Source organism: Olea europaea, unplaced genomic scaffold, assembly GCF_002742605.1.
Source record: "Olea europaea var. sylvestris unplaced genomic scaffold, O_europaea_v1 scaffold905, whole genome shotgun sequence".
Classification (NCBI taxonomy): Eukaryota; Viridiplantae; Streptophyta; class Magnoliopsida; order Lamiales; family Oleaceae; genus Olea; species Olea europaea.
Genome location: NW_019267524.1, coordinates 192,564 through 213,323, shown reverse-complemented (window position 1 = coordinate 213,323; position 20,760 = coordinate 192,564). Strand labels below are relative to the sequence as shown.

The 20,760-nt window shown below is 34.0% G+C and overlaps 1 protein-coding gene across 1 annotated transcript; it reads right to left on the bottom strand.

Annotated features, from left to right (window-relative positions):
• Positions 1-17,721: 17,721 nt before the first annotated feature.
• LOC111392232 (mitogen-activated protein kinase kinase kinase 18-like) lies at positions 17,722-19,063 on the bottom strand. Its single transcript, XM_023017519.1, has one exon. The coding sequence runs from the start codon at positions 18,938-18,940 to the stop codon at positions 17,873-17,875; it is 1,068 nt and encodes a 355-aa protein (XP_022873287.1). The 5' UTR covers positions 18,941-19,063; the 3' UTR covers positions 17,722-17,872.
• Positions 19,064-20,760: the final 1,697 nt, after the last annotated feature.

Here is a 20,760-nt window from a genome sequence, read left to right as displayed (position 1 = left end):
CTTCCTTCTTTTATCTCATTTTCAATTTCTCTTCCAGTTTTCTAGCCTAGATCTTTGTAATCTTAACGTGCTACGGTAATTTCACAGGCCTGAAAAAGTGGTTGTATGTGTGATTTATAAAGGTTATAGTGGCGGTCTTACGTTCTGAAGGTTAGAACTTGGCTCTGGAAGTGGTATATGACTTATGATCAAAATCTCTATATGATTTTGATTTGATGTACATTGTATTCTCTCATGAACGCTGTTGATACACATTGTGAACGGACTGACTCTAAGCCTCCTAGATTAGGTATTTACTGAATTTCGTGAACATCTCTGATATTCATTTCTTTATGTTTGTGTTTGTTGCCTTTATTTTTCATCAAATCACATTTTTGTGGGTGATAATAACTCACAAACTGTAATTAAAATTGGTGATATTGCCATCAAAATGTATGATGGTATTGTTAGATCATATGAATGTCATATATTTTCAAATCTAAAAGGAAACCTAATTTTATTGGGAATTCTTGAAGATGAGGGCAATCTTTTTAAATTTAACAACACACTGAAAGTGATGAAAGGATTCTTAGTTGTAATGAAATGACCTAAGAGAAATGGGTTGTACTATCTTGTGGGTGAAACTGGCACTTCACAAGATTCCCATTTATTCACTATAGCTGAAAGTAAATTTAAACTTTGCATAATAGGATGGGGCGTATTAGGAATAAGGGCCCGAAGTCTTTAAGCAACCAAAAAATACTTGTAAAAGATGTAGCTGAACACCTTAATTTCTATAAAACCAATGTGTTGAGTAAGTCTCACGAGATCACATACTAGAAAGAAGCCATTAGATTATGTCCATGTAGATTTGTGAGGATCGAAAAGTCATCCCACTTCTGGTGAGAATATATAATTATTGGTTGATGACTATGCCATGAATGTATTTTTTTTTTCATTTTCACCCTTATTTTGACTTTTCATTGGGGAATCATCATTTTCATCTAATTTTTCAAAAAAATGTAAAATAATGAATAAACACTCTTATTTAAATAAAACAAAAAAAAGAAAAGAAAAATAAAGAATTAATTGCAATAATAATCCCAAATTTTTAAAAAAAGTACAAACGAATTTCAAATAAATTATCAAAAAGTAAAAATAAAAATCTCTTTCGTACTCCACCACCACCCGCGAATAAACTAGTAGCTTCAAGTATCATCCATACACCCTAGAAAAAAATAGTTAATAATAGACAACTTTAAATCTCACAAAATTTAAAATCACATACATTATCCATTTCGATTTGTTGAGTAAAACCAAGAAGAAGGGGAAGAAAGACAACAAAAATTATACAATTTAACAAGAATCCATAGTAGAAAGACCTATATTTACACACAGACCATGAGTTACCTTGCACTCCCTCTTAATTTTCATCATCCCATTTAGACACAATGTATAAAAGCAATTAAAGTGGCCTTCCAGATTTACTTACACCACCAATCAAAGACGGTGAGCTGCTTTTCCCAGTCTACCTCGACAGAATAAAATTAAATGTGCTACGGAAGACGAAAAGCAACAGGGCTTGAAGAATTCAGCAAAACCCGGTGAGTAGCTTTAATTTCTCTGTCACGTCCATAATTGGAAATTTTCTTGAGCCAACTTCATTCGGATAGAAATGACTATGGAATAATACGAAGGGCTCTGTTCTTGAAAAAAAATTAAAGGAAAATTGCAGCAACGATCTCTAACCTTTTTATTTTTTTGCAGACTTTACTCTAATATTCATTTTGTGCCAGCAGAAATTCCTAACCATTCATAAATATACACTTGTGGTCCATCTGGATGTAAAGCGTCCAAAACACTTTTAGTTGACCGAAAAAAATTAAGGAATCAATATCAAATAATACGGTCCAAAAAGGTTTCAACATCCAATAATCATTGCGGTAGCAGATAGTTCAAGGAATTTTCTCGATCGACTGACGACTTTTTGGATAGTTTCAGTTTAGATGGACCTCAGTTGCATATTTATGAAAGGTTAGGGACCTTCTCTGATACAAAATGAAGATTGAGATAAAATCTGCAAAAAAGAAAAAATTAAGAACCGTTGCTGCAATTTCTCCAAAAATTGATGAGGTTTTGGCGGTATATGTTGTGTGTCACCACAATCAACTGAAGTATATATTAAAAGACTCCATCCATCAAGCATTATTCTACTCACTAGGCCAATACTTCCACGATAAAAGGTACAGATGTACCATTTAGGGGGTCGATGAGTCTGATGGAGGGATAATGCTTGAAGCTCCTAGTGTATCTGGATTTGTGGTGGTGGTGGTGGTACATATCCAAGAGATTTTCTATTTTTACAAATCATATTTTATTATTTGGAGAATGCTTATAAATTTAGAGAATTAAAATTTTGTAGTATTTCAACAAGCTCTTTATATTTAATACTTAATTTTACTATTCCCAAAAAATAATTATTCTTTTTCTTTATATTTTATTTTAATTAACTTTCTCTAGATTATTTTTCTTCATTGAAAATTGAAATATTTTGAATGCATTTAATTATAGAGAATGAATTTGGCTCTCCAAATTTGGAGATTCAAACTACTTTCTAAATTAAAATATTAATTTAAAGAGTCTTTTGAAGCATGATTTTATGAATTGATTATTTAAAATAGAGAGCATTTTATGTTTAAGAAGTTTTTTGGAGTGTTTGTAGTGGTGGTGGAAGAGGAGAGAGGGGGAAAAAAGATTTTATTTTTTAATAATATATTTGGACTCATTTGTATTTTTTTAAATATTTTGGGACCGTAGTTGCAATTAGTTCTTTTTTTTTTCTTTTCTTTTCATTTTATTTAAATAGGAGAGTGGGTTCATCATTTTACAATTTATTTTTTTTATTGAGAAATTGGATAAAAATGGATGAAAATGATGATTTTCGCAATAAAATGTAGAAATAGGGATGCAAAAGCAAAAGGATAAAATATAGAGATATTTTGCAAGATAAACTTCAAACATAAAGACGTTTTGTGCTAATAATCTTTCTATTATTATTATTTAGTTAGATTTAGACCATTAAATGATTTACTATAAGAGTCCATTTGATAGCATTGTATTCTATGGAAAATGTCATATCCGAAAAATTCGTTTTCTACCTTTAACTGTTTGATACGAAAGTTTTTTGCCAATTCCATGAAAATTGAATTCTTATGATTTTGGTGATTTTTTCTTTTCCAACTTACATGAAATTGGTTTACATTTTCCACTTTTGCCATCAGACGGACCCTCATTTTGGAAGAAATACTAGTTTTGCTATTTCTCAAAGAATATGGACAAAGCCTATGTATAAATTAATTGAGGATAAGATTGGTACCTTCTCCAAAGTTAGAATTATATATGTAATTTATATTTAAAATACAGCGCATTTCTCACACAAATCTAGGAGCTTCTTGGACAGAAATCAAATTGGAAGATGCTGCCAAGGTACTCCACTGGCTCCGCACAAATATATAGTGGGTGGCCATTTTTGAAGTTTTTGTTTTTAATGAGGTTGGTTCCGCATTGGACCCACCTCATGTGTAAGGCCTTGTACAAGTCCTGTGAAATGGAGCCTGTACAACCGACTTAATTCAAATTTAAATGGATCATTTGTGATTATTTGCGCTGTTTTTCAAAGATTTGAATAGAAAAGGCAAGATGGACAAAATTTGGGACCATTTATGTCGATGTTCCACCAAATTACAATAAACGTTTATGTTTAATTAGTTATTTTTTAAACTAACTAACCAGTCAATTTAAAGAAAAATAAAATTATTACATAAGTGATATTTCGTTAAAACTTGAAGTGGCATTAGGTTCTTCGACCAGATAAAGATAAGAAACAAAGGAGTACATAGTCATATCGGATACGACTTCAATTATGAGGTGTCCAAGAGATAAATGTAGTTCGAGTAAGAAGCGTGTGGTTGAATTGTTTTTTATAGCCACATATATAACAAATTGCACACTAAAGCAAGATGCCAAGAACAACCAGAATTTGATTGAAAAAGCTTCTTTAACTTTATTTGTGAGTTTACTTGGAATAGTACTCACTTCGTCTCATTTATATAAACTTACTTTCCTTATTTTTTTGTCCCACTTATATAGTCATATTTCTTTATTAAGATTGTTTTGTTTTGTTTTGTTTACTAATATATCTTTATTCAATTTGCCTAATTATAACCAATTTTTCCACTTAATTTTGAAATTATACAAATATAAATAAAGGAAAACTAGGAAAGTTATTTGCAAAAATGACTTTTTCAATAACATTAAATAAGATTTCTTAATCCGTGTGAAAAACAAAATAAGTCTATATAAATGGGACGGAGGGAAAAAATCTTTAAATATACACGATCTTTTTAACAATTTAGTGAATGGAAATTGTCAAAATCATAGCATTTCAACTATTAATATGTTAGTATATGTTACCTACACATAGTGTTCTACAAAACGTAATGCATGAATAGGCATAGAGCCCAAATTTCGAACTTTATAAGTCTAGATGTATAAAAAATATGTTCTCTTATTTTAAATAATATGTTAAATTTTTAATCATTCTAAAAATCATTTAATAATTAAAATAGTACGTACCAAACATCTAAAATTATAAAATACTATATTATTTAATAATTCCTATAATTAGTAATTATATAATTTTAAAACTAAAGTCAAATACAAAGTTATTAAAAAAATAAAAATATAATATTAATAAAGCGCAACTAGACGCGCATTAAGTAATAGCGGTTGACAGCTTACTTTCATGCTTATTGTCATGGGGCGTCGTCTCGCCTGAGCCCCCTAGATGCTGTCCAAAGAGCACTTTTTACAACAGTGCCTGCACACATGAACTCGACTAACAGAGCAATTGAACTTTTTTTTGCTTATTTTTATTTATTCAGTAGTCTCAACAATCTTGAACATAATTAAAAATAAAACGATATAAAAATTGAATAATACTACTTATAGAATTAGACGATGCTTATCAATCGATGATAATGTGATATTTAGATTATTTTAATTGATATACTATTTTTAATGTAGAACTTAAGATAACGAATCAACTAAAGCCATCAAAATATCACATCACTTCTTATTAGTAAGCACCGCTTATAAATAGCAATAGTCATATATATATAAACATACATTTGGTCCTCCACTCAACAGAAAGTGGTTTCTTTCTTCTTCTTCTACTCCTTTTTTTTTATTTATTTTTTATTTTTTATTTTTTATTTTTAATGAGGTATAAATAGAAATATGTATTTATTTGTTACGAAACATGAATAAGAAACTTGCAGGTCTCGAACAGATAATTATTTAATAGCAATTACTTCCTTCAAAACTTATTCTCTTCTTGTCTTTAGGTAATAAAGCAAGATAATGTGTGCCTAAATTATTTATTTAAGATGACTTTACATGCAAGTGGATTGCTGCTAATTTTTTTTTTTTTTTTTTTTTAACAAGGTGTCCCAGTTTGCGCTAGACTATATGCTCGTCCCTGAACCTCCGGCCCCTCAGCAGCTCAGGGAGGTAAATCGCGGGATGTGCTCTTGTTGGTTCCCAGGTTCCCACACGGCTTTTACTCCTTCCCCAAAGGATTGCTGCTAATTAATAAGGTTGCAAGTGGACCATGACTAAATAAAGAGTGATGCTAAGGGATGACATCGGAGTTGACACAATACATATAGAGAGTTGACATTTTTTTATTTACTTGGGACCCACGCACCCCATGTGACGGTGCGGTCATCCTCACGATCACTGGCATGGGTCGACTGGCTTAACCCTAAATAAAATAGCCAAGTTTTTTACTAATTTCTCATGTTCACGAATCCTTAAAAGGTCTGATATCATCACAATACATAAGATCAAATAATGGGAACAGATTATTATATAATCCACAGTCTAATGACACGATTATCGTCAATTTATTCTTACTTATCATTAACTCAGATAATACGATTTATCGAGATCTCATAATTTTCGTGAACGGAAATCCCTGTATTAAAATGTAAAATGGACTGGATTTGACTATACAATTATTATTCACTCTTCATTGGCGTTTTTTAGTATGGATTCAATGAATGTCAGAAGTATCAAGAGACTAAATAGATCACATGGAAATGGACAATTAGGCAGAATTTCAAGACTGTTGCCTGAAACATCGAGCACAACAGCAAATCTCAATTTTGGAGCAAAATTTGTATCGTTAAATGTTTCATTTCTCTAAACTAAGCCCTTGTTTGAACCCCATTTTTGGGGAAAGAATGAATTTTTAAATAGTATATTGATGGGAAATATGTGGTTAAAAATAAGAAAAAGTTTTGAATTTACGTGTAATATTATTATAGGGTTGATTTCCACCGCCACCACGTGCAAAACCAGACTCAGTTTACCAAGACATCGACACTAACACCGTTGAGACAACTCCAACACCACCTCTTGCCGCCGCCCACTCCGGTTGCTACCAATTGGAGAAGGAGAAACCCAATAATGTGCCCACAAAGGTTAATCACAAAGGTCACAATGAGATAGAGGGAGAGGCCGAGAGGGAGTCTCACAAAGAGAAAGGGAAAATCGCACACTATGGACGCCGAGAGAGAATGAGGGATTAAGTTAGGTTAGGGTTAAGTGGTGGACCAAAAAACAAAAAAGGCTCGACTCAATTAAGTGGGCTTCAACAATAATAATATAGCCTTCCAAGGAATGGAGCGAGAACCGTGAGCAATACTAAATAAAATAGGTTGCTTCGAACGGTCCATAAACAAGTGGATTGTGTTGTCTCGATAATTGTGTCGATATACTAATCAATCATATGGCCGAGACCGATTGATAATAAACAACCGAGATTACATCATCGCCCGGGGAGGTCGTTTGACAACAAATTGCCTAACAACCTCCACCTTAGTGTCAAAGGACCTGCAAAGAAAATTGTCTCCCATTAGTGACATCTCTAATTGAAAAACAATAAAATTGGAAATCATTTACCTGTACCAATGTTTAGAAGTTCCTTGCAACTCCTAAACTTTGTCAGTGTCAGTACCTTCGTCCCCATATCAGATGGGTTGTAGTGGGTTTGGACTTTCTCAAGTCTTACCACCTCTTGAGATACTATATCTCTAATGAAGTGGAGTCTAATATCAATGTGTTTAGTGCGCTCATGAAAAATAGGGTTTTTGCATAAATGTATAGATGACTGACTATCAGAATACACTACCACATAATCATTCAGGACACACAGTTCATGAAGTAGACCTCTAAGCCATAGAGCTTCTTTAATAGTTTCAGTGGTAGCAATATATTCTGATTTTGTAGTAGATAGTGCAACAATATGTTGTAACTGTGATTTCCAACTTACACATGAATTAGATAAGGTAAACATGTAAGATAAAGTAGATTTCCTATCATTCTTATCTCCCGCATAGTCAGCATCTACAAAACCCTTTAATTTTATGCCTTCTTTATTAGCATTAAACTTTAAGCCTACATTACTAGTACCCTTCAAGTACTTTAACAGCCACTTTAGCGTTCCCAATGTTCAGGTCCCGGATTAGCCATATATCTACTGAGAGTACTAACAGCAAAACCTAAATCGGGTCTAGTGCAAACCATCAAATACATTATGGAACCAATCGCATTTGAGTAAGGCACTCTACTCATGTATTCAACTTCAAGCTCATTGCAAGGAAATTGTTCCTTCGATAAAACAAAATGATTAGTAAGGGGCAACGTGACAGGTTTGCGTTCACTCATATTGAACTTCTTCAATACTTTGGATATGTATGGAGACTGATGCAAAAACAAAACAGAATTTGACATATCTCTTTCAATTTCAATACCTAAGATTCTCTTAGCCTTACCTAGGTCTTTCATGTCAAATTCACCACTTAGTTTTGCTTTTATGTTATTTATCCACTTAGAGGATTATCCAATCAAAAGCATGTCGTCCACATAGAGCAACAAAAACAGATAATTATCATCAGTCTCATTATGTTGAAAATACAGGCAGTGATCAAATTTACTTCTTTGAAACCCTATAGTGAGTACAAAGGAATCAAACCTCTTGTACCACTGTCTAGGAGATTGTTTTAACCCATACAAGGATCTTCTCAAAAAACACACATAATCAGGTTTTGACTTATCCTTAAAACTTTTAGGTTGATTCATAAAAATTTGTTCATCAAGCTCACCATGTAAGAAAGCAGTTTTTACGTCAAGTTGTTCAAGTTTCCAGTCAAATTGTGCAACTAATGCGAGCATGACCCTAATAGTGGTGAACTTAAGAACTGGTGAGAAAATTTCATTATAATCAACGCCTTCCTTCTGTGTGTAGCCTTTAACCACTAACCTAGCTTTAAACCTTAGGGGTTCCAAGCTGCTAGTTCCTTCCTTAACCTTAAAAACTCATTTGCAATCAACAATTGATTTATTCTTAGGCTTAGGTACTAGCTCCCAAGTATGATTCTTTTCTAGAGAACTCATCTCTTCTTTCATTGCCTTAAGCCATTCATTAGATTGATCACTGCCTATTGCTTCTTCAAAAGTCTTTGGCTCTTTATCAGCTAGTTCTTCATAACTAGCCTGGGCAAAAGCTAATTCAGATTCAAAACCAAACCTTCTAGGTTCTCTCGTCTATCTCCTCTCTTTATCCCTAACTAAGTTATAGTTAGCTAAATGATTTTCTTCCTCATAGTGTTTTTCTGTCACTATTTCGTTACTATTCTCCACTTCAGGTTCCTGAGTTTGAGTCTCCACCTCATTTGAAACAGTAGGGACAGGTGAACTGAGTTTTCCTAACTCCACCTTAAACTGGTCTCTCTCTTCACTTGATTCTACTTCACTCTCAGGTTCAGTTTTCCCTTTAATACACGGTATCTCATTTTCGTTAAACGTGACATCTCAACTTATGATGATTTTAACTCCTTTTTGGCTTCTATCCCATAACCTATAACCCTTAACACCCTCGGGTATCCTAAGAAAACACACTTCCTAGCTCTAGGTTCCAGCTTACCCTCACTTTGATGAGAAAAAGCCGTACAGCCAAAAGTTCTAAGTATCGAGTAATCACTCAGTTTACCCGACCATCTCTCATGCGGAGTGTCACCATTCAATAAAGCAGAAGGAGTAAGATTAATCAAATAGCAAGCTGTCATAACAGCCTCTCCCCAAAATGACTTGGGAACACCTGAACTGATCATCATGCAACGTACTTTATCAAGTATGGTTCTATTCATCCTTTCTGCTACCCCATTTTGCTGAGGGGTGTAGGGAACGGTCTTATTCCTAGTTATGCCACTTTCTTTACACATACTATCAAATTCTTTATTGCAGAATTCTTGGCCGTTATCTGTCCTTAAAAATTTGATTTTCTTGCTAGTTTGATTTTCCACTTGTCTCTTCCAATTATTAAAACTATCGAAGGACTCAGATTTATCCTTCAAAAGATAGACCCACACTTTCCTAGTGTAGTCATCACTAATAGACAGGAAATATCTATTACCACCCGATGTGGAGTTACTGGCAAGACCCCAAAGATCAGAGTGCACATATTCGAGCATGCCTTTCGCTCTATTAACACTCATGGAGAAAGAAGTTTCGTGATGCTTACCAAGCACACAATGATCACAAAATGGCAAATCTGACATAGTCATTACCAAAAACACCCTTTTCATTAAGTAGCTTAAATCCCTTCACTCCTACGTGAGCAAGTCTATTGTGTCATGTGTGTGTGTGATCAATCTTGGCAGAGGAGATAGAGGAATTCACATCTCTAATCACTTCCCCAATAGTAATGTATATATCATTTTTCTTAATTCTCTTAATGGAAACTAAAGCGCCCTTGATCATTTTTAACATACCATTTTCAATTTTACCAGTAAAGTCATCCTTCTCAAGTCTCCCTACTGAAATCAAATTCCTAGACAATTCAGGAATATATCTAACATCCTTTAACGTATACACAAAACCTGTGTCAAATTTTACGTTTATGTCACTAATTCCAGCAATAGTATAGGCAAAGTTATCACACGGTACAACATGCCCAACGTTAGATTCATGCAACTTATAAAACCAGTTCTTTTCAGACGTCACATGAAAAGATGCACCAGAATCAAGTATCCACTCATGGATGCGGGAATTAGCAGTTAGATTTAATTCAGCGGTGTGTGTAACTGGATTTGTAATCATATAGACCTCACCACCATTTATATCAGAAGTAGATGCTAACACATTTACCTCATCTCTCTCCTTAGCTTTTAGCTTACCCTTCTCCTTATGACAATCTTTTATAAAATGCCCTGTGTTTCCACAACCATAGCATTTTCTCGCCTTAGTCCTAGATTTTGATCTAGACCTACCTTTGCTCTTCTTTTTCCATCCATTACCACTTAACTCGCCACTAGTTTGATATCCCTCATGACTATTTTGCCTAAATTGAGTTCTACGCCGCATCATATGTACCTCACCATTCCTCTTATCATGTTTTTCAGCCCTAATTTCCATTTCTTTACTTCTAAGGAAATCTATGACAATTTCAGGTGTTAACGTGTCTCTATCATACTTAATGACGTTCTTAACTTCTTTATAGGAATCAGGGATTGCATTGAACAAAATTATAGCCTTATAAGTTTTGGACACAGTCTCATCACAATTAACTATATCTTGCACCAATTTGTTAAACACGTCTAGATTGTCATCAAGATCCTTTGAGGGATCCATTTTGAAACTGAAAAAACATTCAAGCAGGTAAAGTTTATTAGGTGTAGACTTAAGCAAATACAAGTCTTCTAATCTCTTCCAAAGTTCTTTAGTGTTTTTTAATTTACCCACCTTTCTTAAAACGGCGTCAGACAAGTGTAAGATAATTGAGGTATAAGCGAGCTCATCGGCTTCTTCTCTTTGTTCTTGTGAAAAATCAGTTGAAAAATTGCCTTCAATGGCTTTTGAAACCTTTTGTTGGACTAAAATACCCTTCATTTTTTGTTGCCAAATAGCAAAGTCACCATTTCCGTTAAAAATTTCCAAATCAAAACTGTGAGTTGTCATCTTCACACAATAGTCAAAAAATGCACAAACCACAATTAAACCACACAAAGTAGTCCTAGGGGTCACAGACAATATACACCGTTCTAGATTTCCAGGGTTTCGTAAGACTCGCGGTCTTAGATCAAGGGAATGTTCGAAAGGGTAAGGTCACGGTATTTCTAACGAAATAAGTAAGCAGCGAAAATAATAGTGCAGCAAAAAATACGTTTAGCAGATAACTAGTCCCACAGTAATTTGATCACTAAGAATTACAAGACTGATTTTAAACCAAAAACAAATACTCAATCAAAAAAGGATCAATCAAGAGCACGTAACCCTAATTCTAGCACAGGCAATGGTTGCCAAGCAATGACAACCCCTAACCTATTGTCACCCCATACGGTGACGCGCTAATGCTGAAAAATTAACGGGTTAAGCCAATTTACCAGAGCGGACGTGTCTGAGTCCATATAATCGAGAGAGATGCGAATCTACTGCTTTAGGGCACCAATCTTGGCCTAAAGTAATTCAGTAGATATATGTAGATTCAACCGTCGATCCACCGGGGGCAAAATTGTCCAACTTTTTCTGTATAACCTGAAATAGAAAATAAACAGTGTCAGTGCGTTCAGGGGATTAAAATGAGCAAACTGCCCAAAGGAAGTTCGCCCGGAATCGCCGCCACGGAGTCCCACGCACCGCCACGCGCCACCTACGAAGGGGCGCCTCAGCATGCTGGTCCCGAATATGGGATCGGTTTCGCCGGAAAGTGACTGGATTGGCCGAGAATGAGGGTTGCAGCCACTGTTTTTCACCCAAACCCACGACTCGCCGTCGGTTTTTTGCTGATTTTCAGGCCGGGGAAAGCTGCTACTGCTCTGATACCAGATGTAGGGTTGATTTCCACCGCCACCACGTGCAAAATCGGGCTCAGTTTACCAAGACATCGACACTAACACCGTTGAGACAACTCCAACACTACCTCTTGCCGCTGCCCACTCCGGTTGCTACCAATTGGAGAAGGAGAAACCCAATAATGTGCCCACAAAGGTTAACCACAAAGGTCACAGTGAGGTAGAGGGAGAGGAAGAGGTCGAGAGGGAGTCTCACAAAGAGAAAGGGAAAATCGCACACTATGGAGGCCGAGAGAGAATGAGGGATTATATGCCAAGTAAAATGTCCAAATAAGTAAGTTAGGTTAGGGTTAAGTGGTAGACCAAAAAACAAAAAAGGCTCGACTCAATTAAGTGGGCTTCAACAATAATAATATAGCCTCCCAAGGAATGGAGCGAGAACCGTGAGCAACACTAAATAAAATAGGTTGCTTCAAACGGTCCATAAACAAGTGGATTGTGTTATCTCGATAATTGTGTCGATATACTAATCAATCATATGGCCGAGGCCGATTGATAATAAACAACCGAGGTTACATCATCGTCCGGGGAGGTCGTTTGACAACAAATTGCCTAATAATTATTTTATTGAAAAATGTGTGGTTGAAATGATGTCAAAACACTGTTGAAAAATACATTTTTTCAAAAGAATGGGACTCAAACAAGGGCTAAATGGCTCAATGAAAATTAGATCGACTATACTGTTAGACAGTATTAACATGAATAAAAAGTTAAAATTTTATTTACATTGTTCAATAATATTAACATGGAGTAATACTTTATCAATTTTATGTACAAGGGAAAAAAAATCAGGCATAGAGAAATAAATCTCCAAAAATGTGAGTCTTCCATAATGATTTTCGTATCATCTAATAGTGAGCGCCATTCGTCCGAACTGAACCAATGAGGCTGATGATCACTCACTAGACCCTACAGTCTCTCCACCGGCGGAATAGACATTGACCCGGTCGTCAAATTGACCTCCTTGCAAAACCAAGAGCCAGATTCAGATGAATATTCCGGCGAGGGAAAAGATGTAAATGTCCAATCTGGGAAACCAAATGGACACCTAGGAGAGGTCGAGGCTTTATCTTCATCGTGTCTTTCTTTCAATGTAACAGTGTTATCAAAATCTTGATCATCAACGAAGGGATGATTTAAAAGCATTTCAGCCGTCCATCTTTTACTTGGGTCATTAGCAAAACATTTTCCAAGAAAATCTTTTCCTTTAGATGATAAATTTTCAGGCAACTCTGGCACCTCCCCACGAACGCCGATTCTCATCAGTAGCTCCACCACGCCGGAACACCTCCACGGCGAAACAATGTATTTCAGTCTCAATGGTTATTTCTCTAAATTATTCTCAATTTATAGACAATAATCGTAAATTAATCTCATTCCCTATCTCAAGTGTCGAATAGAATTTATTTCTATACTCTAATCTCAATATCTCTATTTCGAATTGGATCAATAAAAATTATTAAGCCCTTGGTTCTTAATTTGAATTAAGCCTCAAAGAATTTGTGATTTCTCTCTAGATCCACGAAATCTAAGTTATGTTATTCGTGGATCAAGATTAAATCTCCCTCTCTTGAGTGCCAAAATTCAATACATCAATTCATTCAACCATTGATCAGGTGATTGAAAGCAATAAGCATGTATAATACAAATAAATGTCGAAAAATTAAAGAAATATCATATTAACATCCAAACATTGTATCAAGTTAGGTTACATCAACCCTAGATCGAAGATTTTTGTTCATAATTGATGGAAATGATATTCTAAAATACAGATAAACAAGTATGGAGAAGAAGAGATTAGAAAAAACTCAGTTGATGCTTTGAATCTTCTCCTAATGATTGTAGATCTTCCTCCTTGAATTGCTTGATCTCTTGTTTTTGCTTTGAATTCTTTTTTCAATGCTAGAAAAAATCCCCTTTCTTGGTTTTTTTTCGTGGTATTTATCTTTTCCAAAAGTTACAAGATGAGAAGGATCGAATCTGGGTCAAGAAAAATGCACTTTCCTATTTTTGCGTTGGGCGTCGCAGCGCCCGGAATTGGCGTCGCGACGATTTAAAAAAAAAAAGGTTGAGCCCCAACCTTAAGGGCCCCTACTACCCCACCCCTAGAACTTTGTGAGGGAGGTAAATAGCGAGATGTGCCCCAGCAGGCCAGGGAACAAGAGCTGTCTGTACACTGCGCCTACAAAGAGTCCAATTTCATGTCTCAGGAATCGAATCCCCACAATGCGGCTGTCAGCAAGGCGTGAGATAACATCACTCATATCCTTTACACTACTGGGCTATGCCCTGAGGGGCGCGTCGCGACGATTTTCTTCCAACGCCACGGCTCCAGCCTTGCTGTTTTTTTTTCTTTTCTTTTTTTTATTTATGTTGGGCGTCGCGGTGCCCAGCTTTCTGTTGATTTTTTTCTTTTCTTGGGCGCCCAAGCACCCAATTCTTGCATCATGGCATCCTTGAAGCTGCCCTTTCTTGCTTTATTCAATTTCCACTCTTCGTTGCCATGTTCTTTTCCTTCGAATCTCTTCACTTCATACTCGAATTTCATGATCTTCATTACGACTCCATCTCAACTCCAAAACGTGGCATTTTCTTAAAAGTTGTCTAAACTACAAAACAACATGAAACTCCGCATCAAAACGTTCTAATGTGCTCAACAACAACCCGAAAAACTAAGATTTAAAGGTGCTAAATTTATGAGAGAATTGCACTCATCAATTATTTTATTATTTTTCTGTATTGAAACTTGAAACACCCTGAATGTATTTAATTATAGAGAGTGAGTTTGACTCTCCAAACATGGAGGTCCAAACTACTCTGTGAATCAAAATATTAATTTAAAGAGTTTTTTAAACATAATTTTAAGAATTGACTCTTTAAAATAGAGAGCGTCTTATATTTAAAGAATCTCTTGAAAACACTCATAGTAGTGGTGGAAGAGGAGGAAGGAGGGAAAAAATATTTTATTTTTATTTTTATTTTTTTAATAATATGTTTGGGGCTCATTTGAAATTTTTTAAAAATTTGGGACTATAGCTGTAATTAGTTCTTTATTTTTCTTTTTCTTTTCTTTTCATTTTATTTAAATAAGAGAGTATACTCATCATTTTACAATTTTTTAGTGAGAAATTAGAATAAAATGGATAAAAATGATGATTTTCGCAATAAACTGTAGAAATAGAGGGATATTTTGCACAATGAACTTCAAACATAAGGACGCTTTGTGCCAATTTGATTAGATTTAGACCATTAAATGATTTACTATAAGTGTTGAATAATTTGTCAAATATTTTGGTAGAAGTACTAGTTTTGCTATTTCTCAAAGATTATAGACAAAGCCTAACTACAAATTAGCTGGGAATAAGATGGACAAAAATTTGGGACCATTTACATCGATGTTCCACCAAATTACAATAAATGTTTAAGTTTAATTAGTTATTTTTTAAACTAACTAACCAATCAATTTAAAGAAAAATAAAATTATTACACAAGTGATATTTCGTTAAAATTTGAAGTGGCATTAGGTTCTTCGACCAGATAAAGATAAGAAACAAAGGAGTACATAGTCATATCGGATACGACTTCAATTATGAGGTGTCCAAGAGATAAATGTAGTTCGAGTAAGAAGCGTGTGGTTGAATTGTTTTTTATAGCCACATATATAACAAATTGCACACTAAAGCAAGATGCCAAGAACAACCAGAATTTGATTGAAAAAGCTTCTTTAACTTTATCCGTGAGTTTTCTTGGAATTGTACTCCCTCCGTCTCATTTATGTGAACTTACTTTCCTATTTTTTTTGTCCCACTTTTATAGTCATATTTATTTATTAAGATTTTTAATTTTTTTTGTTTACTAATATATCTTTATTCAATTTGCCTAATTATAACCAATTTTTCCACTTAATTTTGAAATTATACAAATATAAATAGGGGAAAACTAGGAAAGTTATTAGCAAAAATGACTTTTTCAATAACATTAAATAAGATTTCTTAATCAATGTGAAAAACAAAATAAGCCTAGTAAATGGGATGGAGGGAGAAAATCTTTAAATATACACGACTTTTTAACATTTAGTGAACGAAAATTGTCAAAATCATAGCATTTCAACTATTTATATGTTAGTATATGTTACCTACACATAGTGTTCTATATAACGTAATGTATGGATAGGCATAGAGCCCAAATTTCAAACTTTACGAGTCTAGATGTATAAAAAATATGTTCTCTTATTTTAAGTAATATGTTAAATTTTTAATCATTCTAAAAATCATTTAATAATTAAAATAGAACGTACCAAACATCTAAAATTATAAAATATTATATTATTTAATAATTCCTATAATTAGTAATTATATAATTTTAAAACTAAAGTCAAATACAAAGTTACTAAAAAAAATAAAAATATATATATTAATAAAGCGCAACTAGACGCGCATTAAGTAATAGCGGTTGACAGCTTACTTTCATGCTTATTGTCATGGAGCGTCGTTTCGCCCCAGCCCCCTAGACGCTGTCCAAGAGCACTTTTTACAACAGTGCCTACACACGTGAACTTGACTAATAGAGCAATTGAATTTATTTATTTATTTTTTGCTTATTTTTATTTATTCAGTAGTCTCAACAATCTTGAACATAATTAAAAATAAAACGATATAAAAATTGAATAATACTATTCATAGAATTAGACGATGCTCATCAATCAATGATAATGTGATATTTAGATGATTTTAATTGATTTATTATTTTTAATGTAGAACTTAAGATAACAAATCAACTAAAGCCATCAAAATATCACATCACTTCTTATTAGTAAGCACCGCTTATAAATAGCAATAGTCATATATACCACTTGACAGAAAGTGGTTTCTTTCTTCTTCTTTTAATTTTTTATTTATTTATTTATTTATTATTATTTTTAATGAGGTATAAATAGAAATGTGTATTTATTTGTTACGAAATCAATTATAGATAATCGCAATTACTTCCTTGAAAACTTATTCTCTTCTTGTCTTTAGGTAATAAAGCAAGATAATGTGTGCCTAAATCATTTATTTAAGATGACTTTACATGCTAGTGGATTGCAAGTGGATTACTGCTAATTTAATAAGATTGCAAGTGGACCATGACTAAATAAAGAGTGATGGTAAGGGATGACATTGGAATTGACACAACACACACAGAGAGTCGATATTTTTTTATTCACATGGGATCCACACACCCCATATGAGGGTGCGACCATCCTCGCGATCACCAGCACGACTCAAGCAGCTTAACCCCTAAATAAAATAGTCAAGTTTTTTACTAATTTCTTACGTTCACGAATCCTTAAAAGGTTTGATATCATCACAATACATGAGATCAAATAATGGGAACAGATTATTATATTAATCCACAGTCTAATGACACGATTATCGTCAATTTATTCTTACTTATCATTAACTCAGATAATACGACTTATCGAGATCTCATAATTTCATGAACGGAAATCCCTGTATTAAAATGTAAAATGGATTTGACTATACAATTATTATTTACTCTTCATTGGCATTTTTTAGTTATGGATTCAATGAATGTCAGAAGTATCAAGAGACTAAATAAATCACATGGAAATGGACAATTAGGCAGAATTTCAAGACCGTTGCCTGAAACATCGAGCACAACAGCAAATCTCAATTTTGGAGCAAAATTTGTATCGTTAAATGTTATCATTTCTCTAAACTAAATGGCTCAATGAAAGTTAGATCGACTATACCGTTAGACAGTATTAAAATGAATAAAAAGTTAAAATTTTATTTACAATTGTTCGATAATATTAACATGGAGTAATACTTTATCAATTTTATGTACAAGGAAAAAAAATCAGGCCTAGAGAAATAAATCTCCAAAAATGTGAGTCTTCTATAATAATTTTCGTTTCATCTAACACTGAGCCATTCGTCCGAACTTAACCAATGAGGCTGATGATTGCTCGCTAGTCCCTGTAGCCTCTCCACCGGCGGAGTGGACATTGACCCGGTCATCAAAATGACCTCTTTGCAAAACCAAGAGCCAGATTCCGATGAATATTCCGGGGAGGGCAAAGATGTAATTGTCCAATCTGGGAAATCAAATGGACACCTAGGAGAGGTCGAGGCATTATCTTCATCATGTCTTTCTTTCAATGTAACAGTGTCATCGAAATCTTGATCATCAACGAAGGGATGATTTAAAAGCATTTCAGCCGTCCATCGTTTACTCGGGTCATTAGCAAAACATTTTCCAAGAAAATCTTTTCCTTTTGATGATAAATTTTCAGGCACCTCCGGCACCTCCCCACGAACGCCGATTCTCATCAGTAGGTCCGCCACGCCGGAACACCTCCAAGGCGAAGCTCCGCCGACCATCTCTGCCACCACACACCCAAGTGCCCATATGTCCGCCGGAGGACCCTGCTCGTTTCTGGTGGCCATCTCCGGTGACATATACAGCGGTGTACCCCTCAATTCACACCCAAAATCACCCACTTTTTCCCTTTCAGCTCTCTTCGCCAAGCCAAAATCCGCAATTTTTACGCCCCCGTTTGGGCCCAAAAGAATGTTCTGAAGCTTAATATCACAATGAACATAACCAAACTTGTGAATATAATTAAGCCCTTTAAGTAAAGCCTTCGTATACCGTCGGACTTCACTCTCCGGCAGCCCATTATCCGGGCAATTCTTCACCTTATCTGCCAAAGCACCGCCGGAAGCATACTCTAACAATATATTATACAATTTCTCACCGTTTTCATCAGTAAAATTTTCCCCAAAGCAACGAATGATCTCCGGGCAATCTTTAAGCTCATCAAGTATCAATTTCTCGTTCATAAGCGAATCAGAAAGTGACACGCCACAAGATTTCACGGCCATCACTGGTGGAATTTGACAGTTCCGGCTTCTGGGTATAGCTATATTCACCATTCCAAAGCTTCCATTTCCCAATTTTTCACCACGAACCCAGTCCATTGCAGACTAATACAAGAATACCCAATTTTTCGGATTATAGGTTGTTCTCAACTTTTCTTGAAGAGAGAAAATACAAAAAACAGAGTTCGAGAACTAATTGAATTGAATAACATTTGAGAGTTCTGCAATGAATTTATATACACGACGACTTGGGGATTTATTAATTGTTTGTGAAAGTGACCCAACAACATGTGTATATTGATTTGTTAGAATAAATAAAAAAGCACGTGATAATGAAGGATATTTCGCGCTGAATTCGCATGGCTGAATGGCGTACTCCAGTTTTGAACGTGTCTGATATGGTTGGAGAAATTATTGAGGATCTTTTTGTTTTAACAATGACCACGCAATTCCACTTATTTATTTAAAATTTTTATTTAAGTGTTGATCGACTCAAGAGTTTAACAAGAGATACTAGTTGGTTTTTTGTCCTATCAGCATGCGTCATTTGCCGAATAAGCCTTCACTATATATTTAATATTGAATAATGGATAAAATTTCGTCTTTAATCGATAAGACAAACGATGTTATCAACAAAATTAGCTACTATAAACGAGATTTAACATGTTTGATATTAAGTACCCATTTGATTCTCATTCTCTAAAAAATCCCTTTTTTTTTTTCTCAAAATACGATATAACACCAAAATAGACTAGTTTTGTCCTTCATTAGTACTTGTATGTGTAATCCCACCTTACAAAATGTGAAGAAAAAACTTTATTCCAAGAAACACTCATCTAAGTTAATTTAAATTGCATATTTTTATTTATTTGTTGTTGTTGATTTACTAAATTTTCCTTATTTCCAATCCATGATCGTGCAACTCTCAATTTCGACAACATATTTAGGAAGTGTTTATAAACTATTTTAATTACAAATGAATAGAAATAAGTGATGAATGTTAATGTGACTTGCAGATCTATTGAAAGTATTGATAGAAGAATAGTTTAAGTCCCTGTTTGATGAGAATTAAAATCAGATTTTTAGTAAATTTTAACAAAAGTTGTTAAAATGTGTAATTAAAAATTTATGGGTCTCATAAAATGTGTGGTCAAAATTAATTATTAATTTTGACTTAAATCAAAATTTTAATTTTAGTTTGTAATAAACAAGTTTTAAGTATTTACAAACATATAATCCGAATTCTAAAGTGTAGATTTGTATCAAATCGAGACTCCAATTGGATTTGTGTACAAGTTGCGTCTGCTAAAGCTTGATGAAACGTCCTTTTTATCCATTGCTTGTTGTTTCGTGATGGTTACAAGTTTCAACCTATCGGCAAAGCTACAATTCAAATAAAATAATAAAATCTCATAATTTAAATTTAATTATTATTGATGGAGAAAAGGTACATTAAGTAATTACTAGAAGAGAACTAATTGAATATGATAATTGACAAATTTAATCGTATGTATTTATATCTTCAACCGTATCTAATGTGTCTATTTTAATGAATCAAATACGTTTTCAAGAAAGTAAACTAACAAAATATTTTAGCCTTTTGATATTAATCACTAGTCTTTAAAGAATCTTAAATGCTATCCATCTATCTTTTGAAATAACTTTTGGTATAAATCAAGTTGAAACAATTGATTGACTTTCACAAGTTTTAATTGTTACAAAGTTAACAATTATAAGTTAAATATTTAGTAGGTTTGAAATTTAATTGAAGAAAGGTTGACTTTGAACAAATTGGGAGAGAGTCAAGTCATGTACAATTTGAAGTATGCAAGTGGGTGGAACGTTCGAACCCTTATATAAAATCGACCAAGTTAATGTTTCTTTCTTTAATTTACTGACTTAGAAAAAAAAATCAAAAT

Coding starts and splice junctions, on each gene's coding strand:
- LOC111392232 (XM_023017519.1), bottom strand. CDS start 18,940: ATGGACTGGGTTCGTGGTGAAAAATTGGGAAATGGAAGCTTTGGAATG.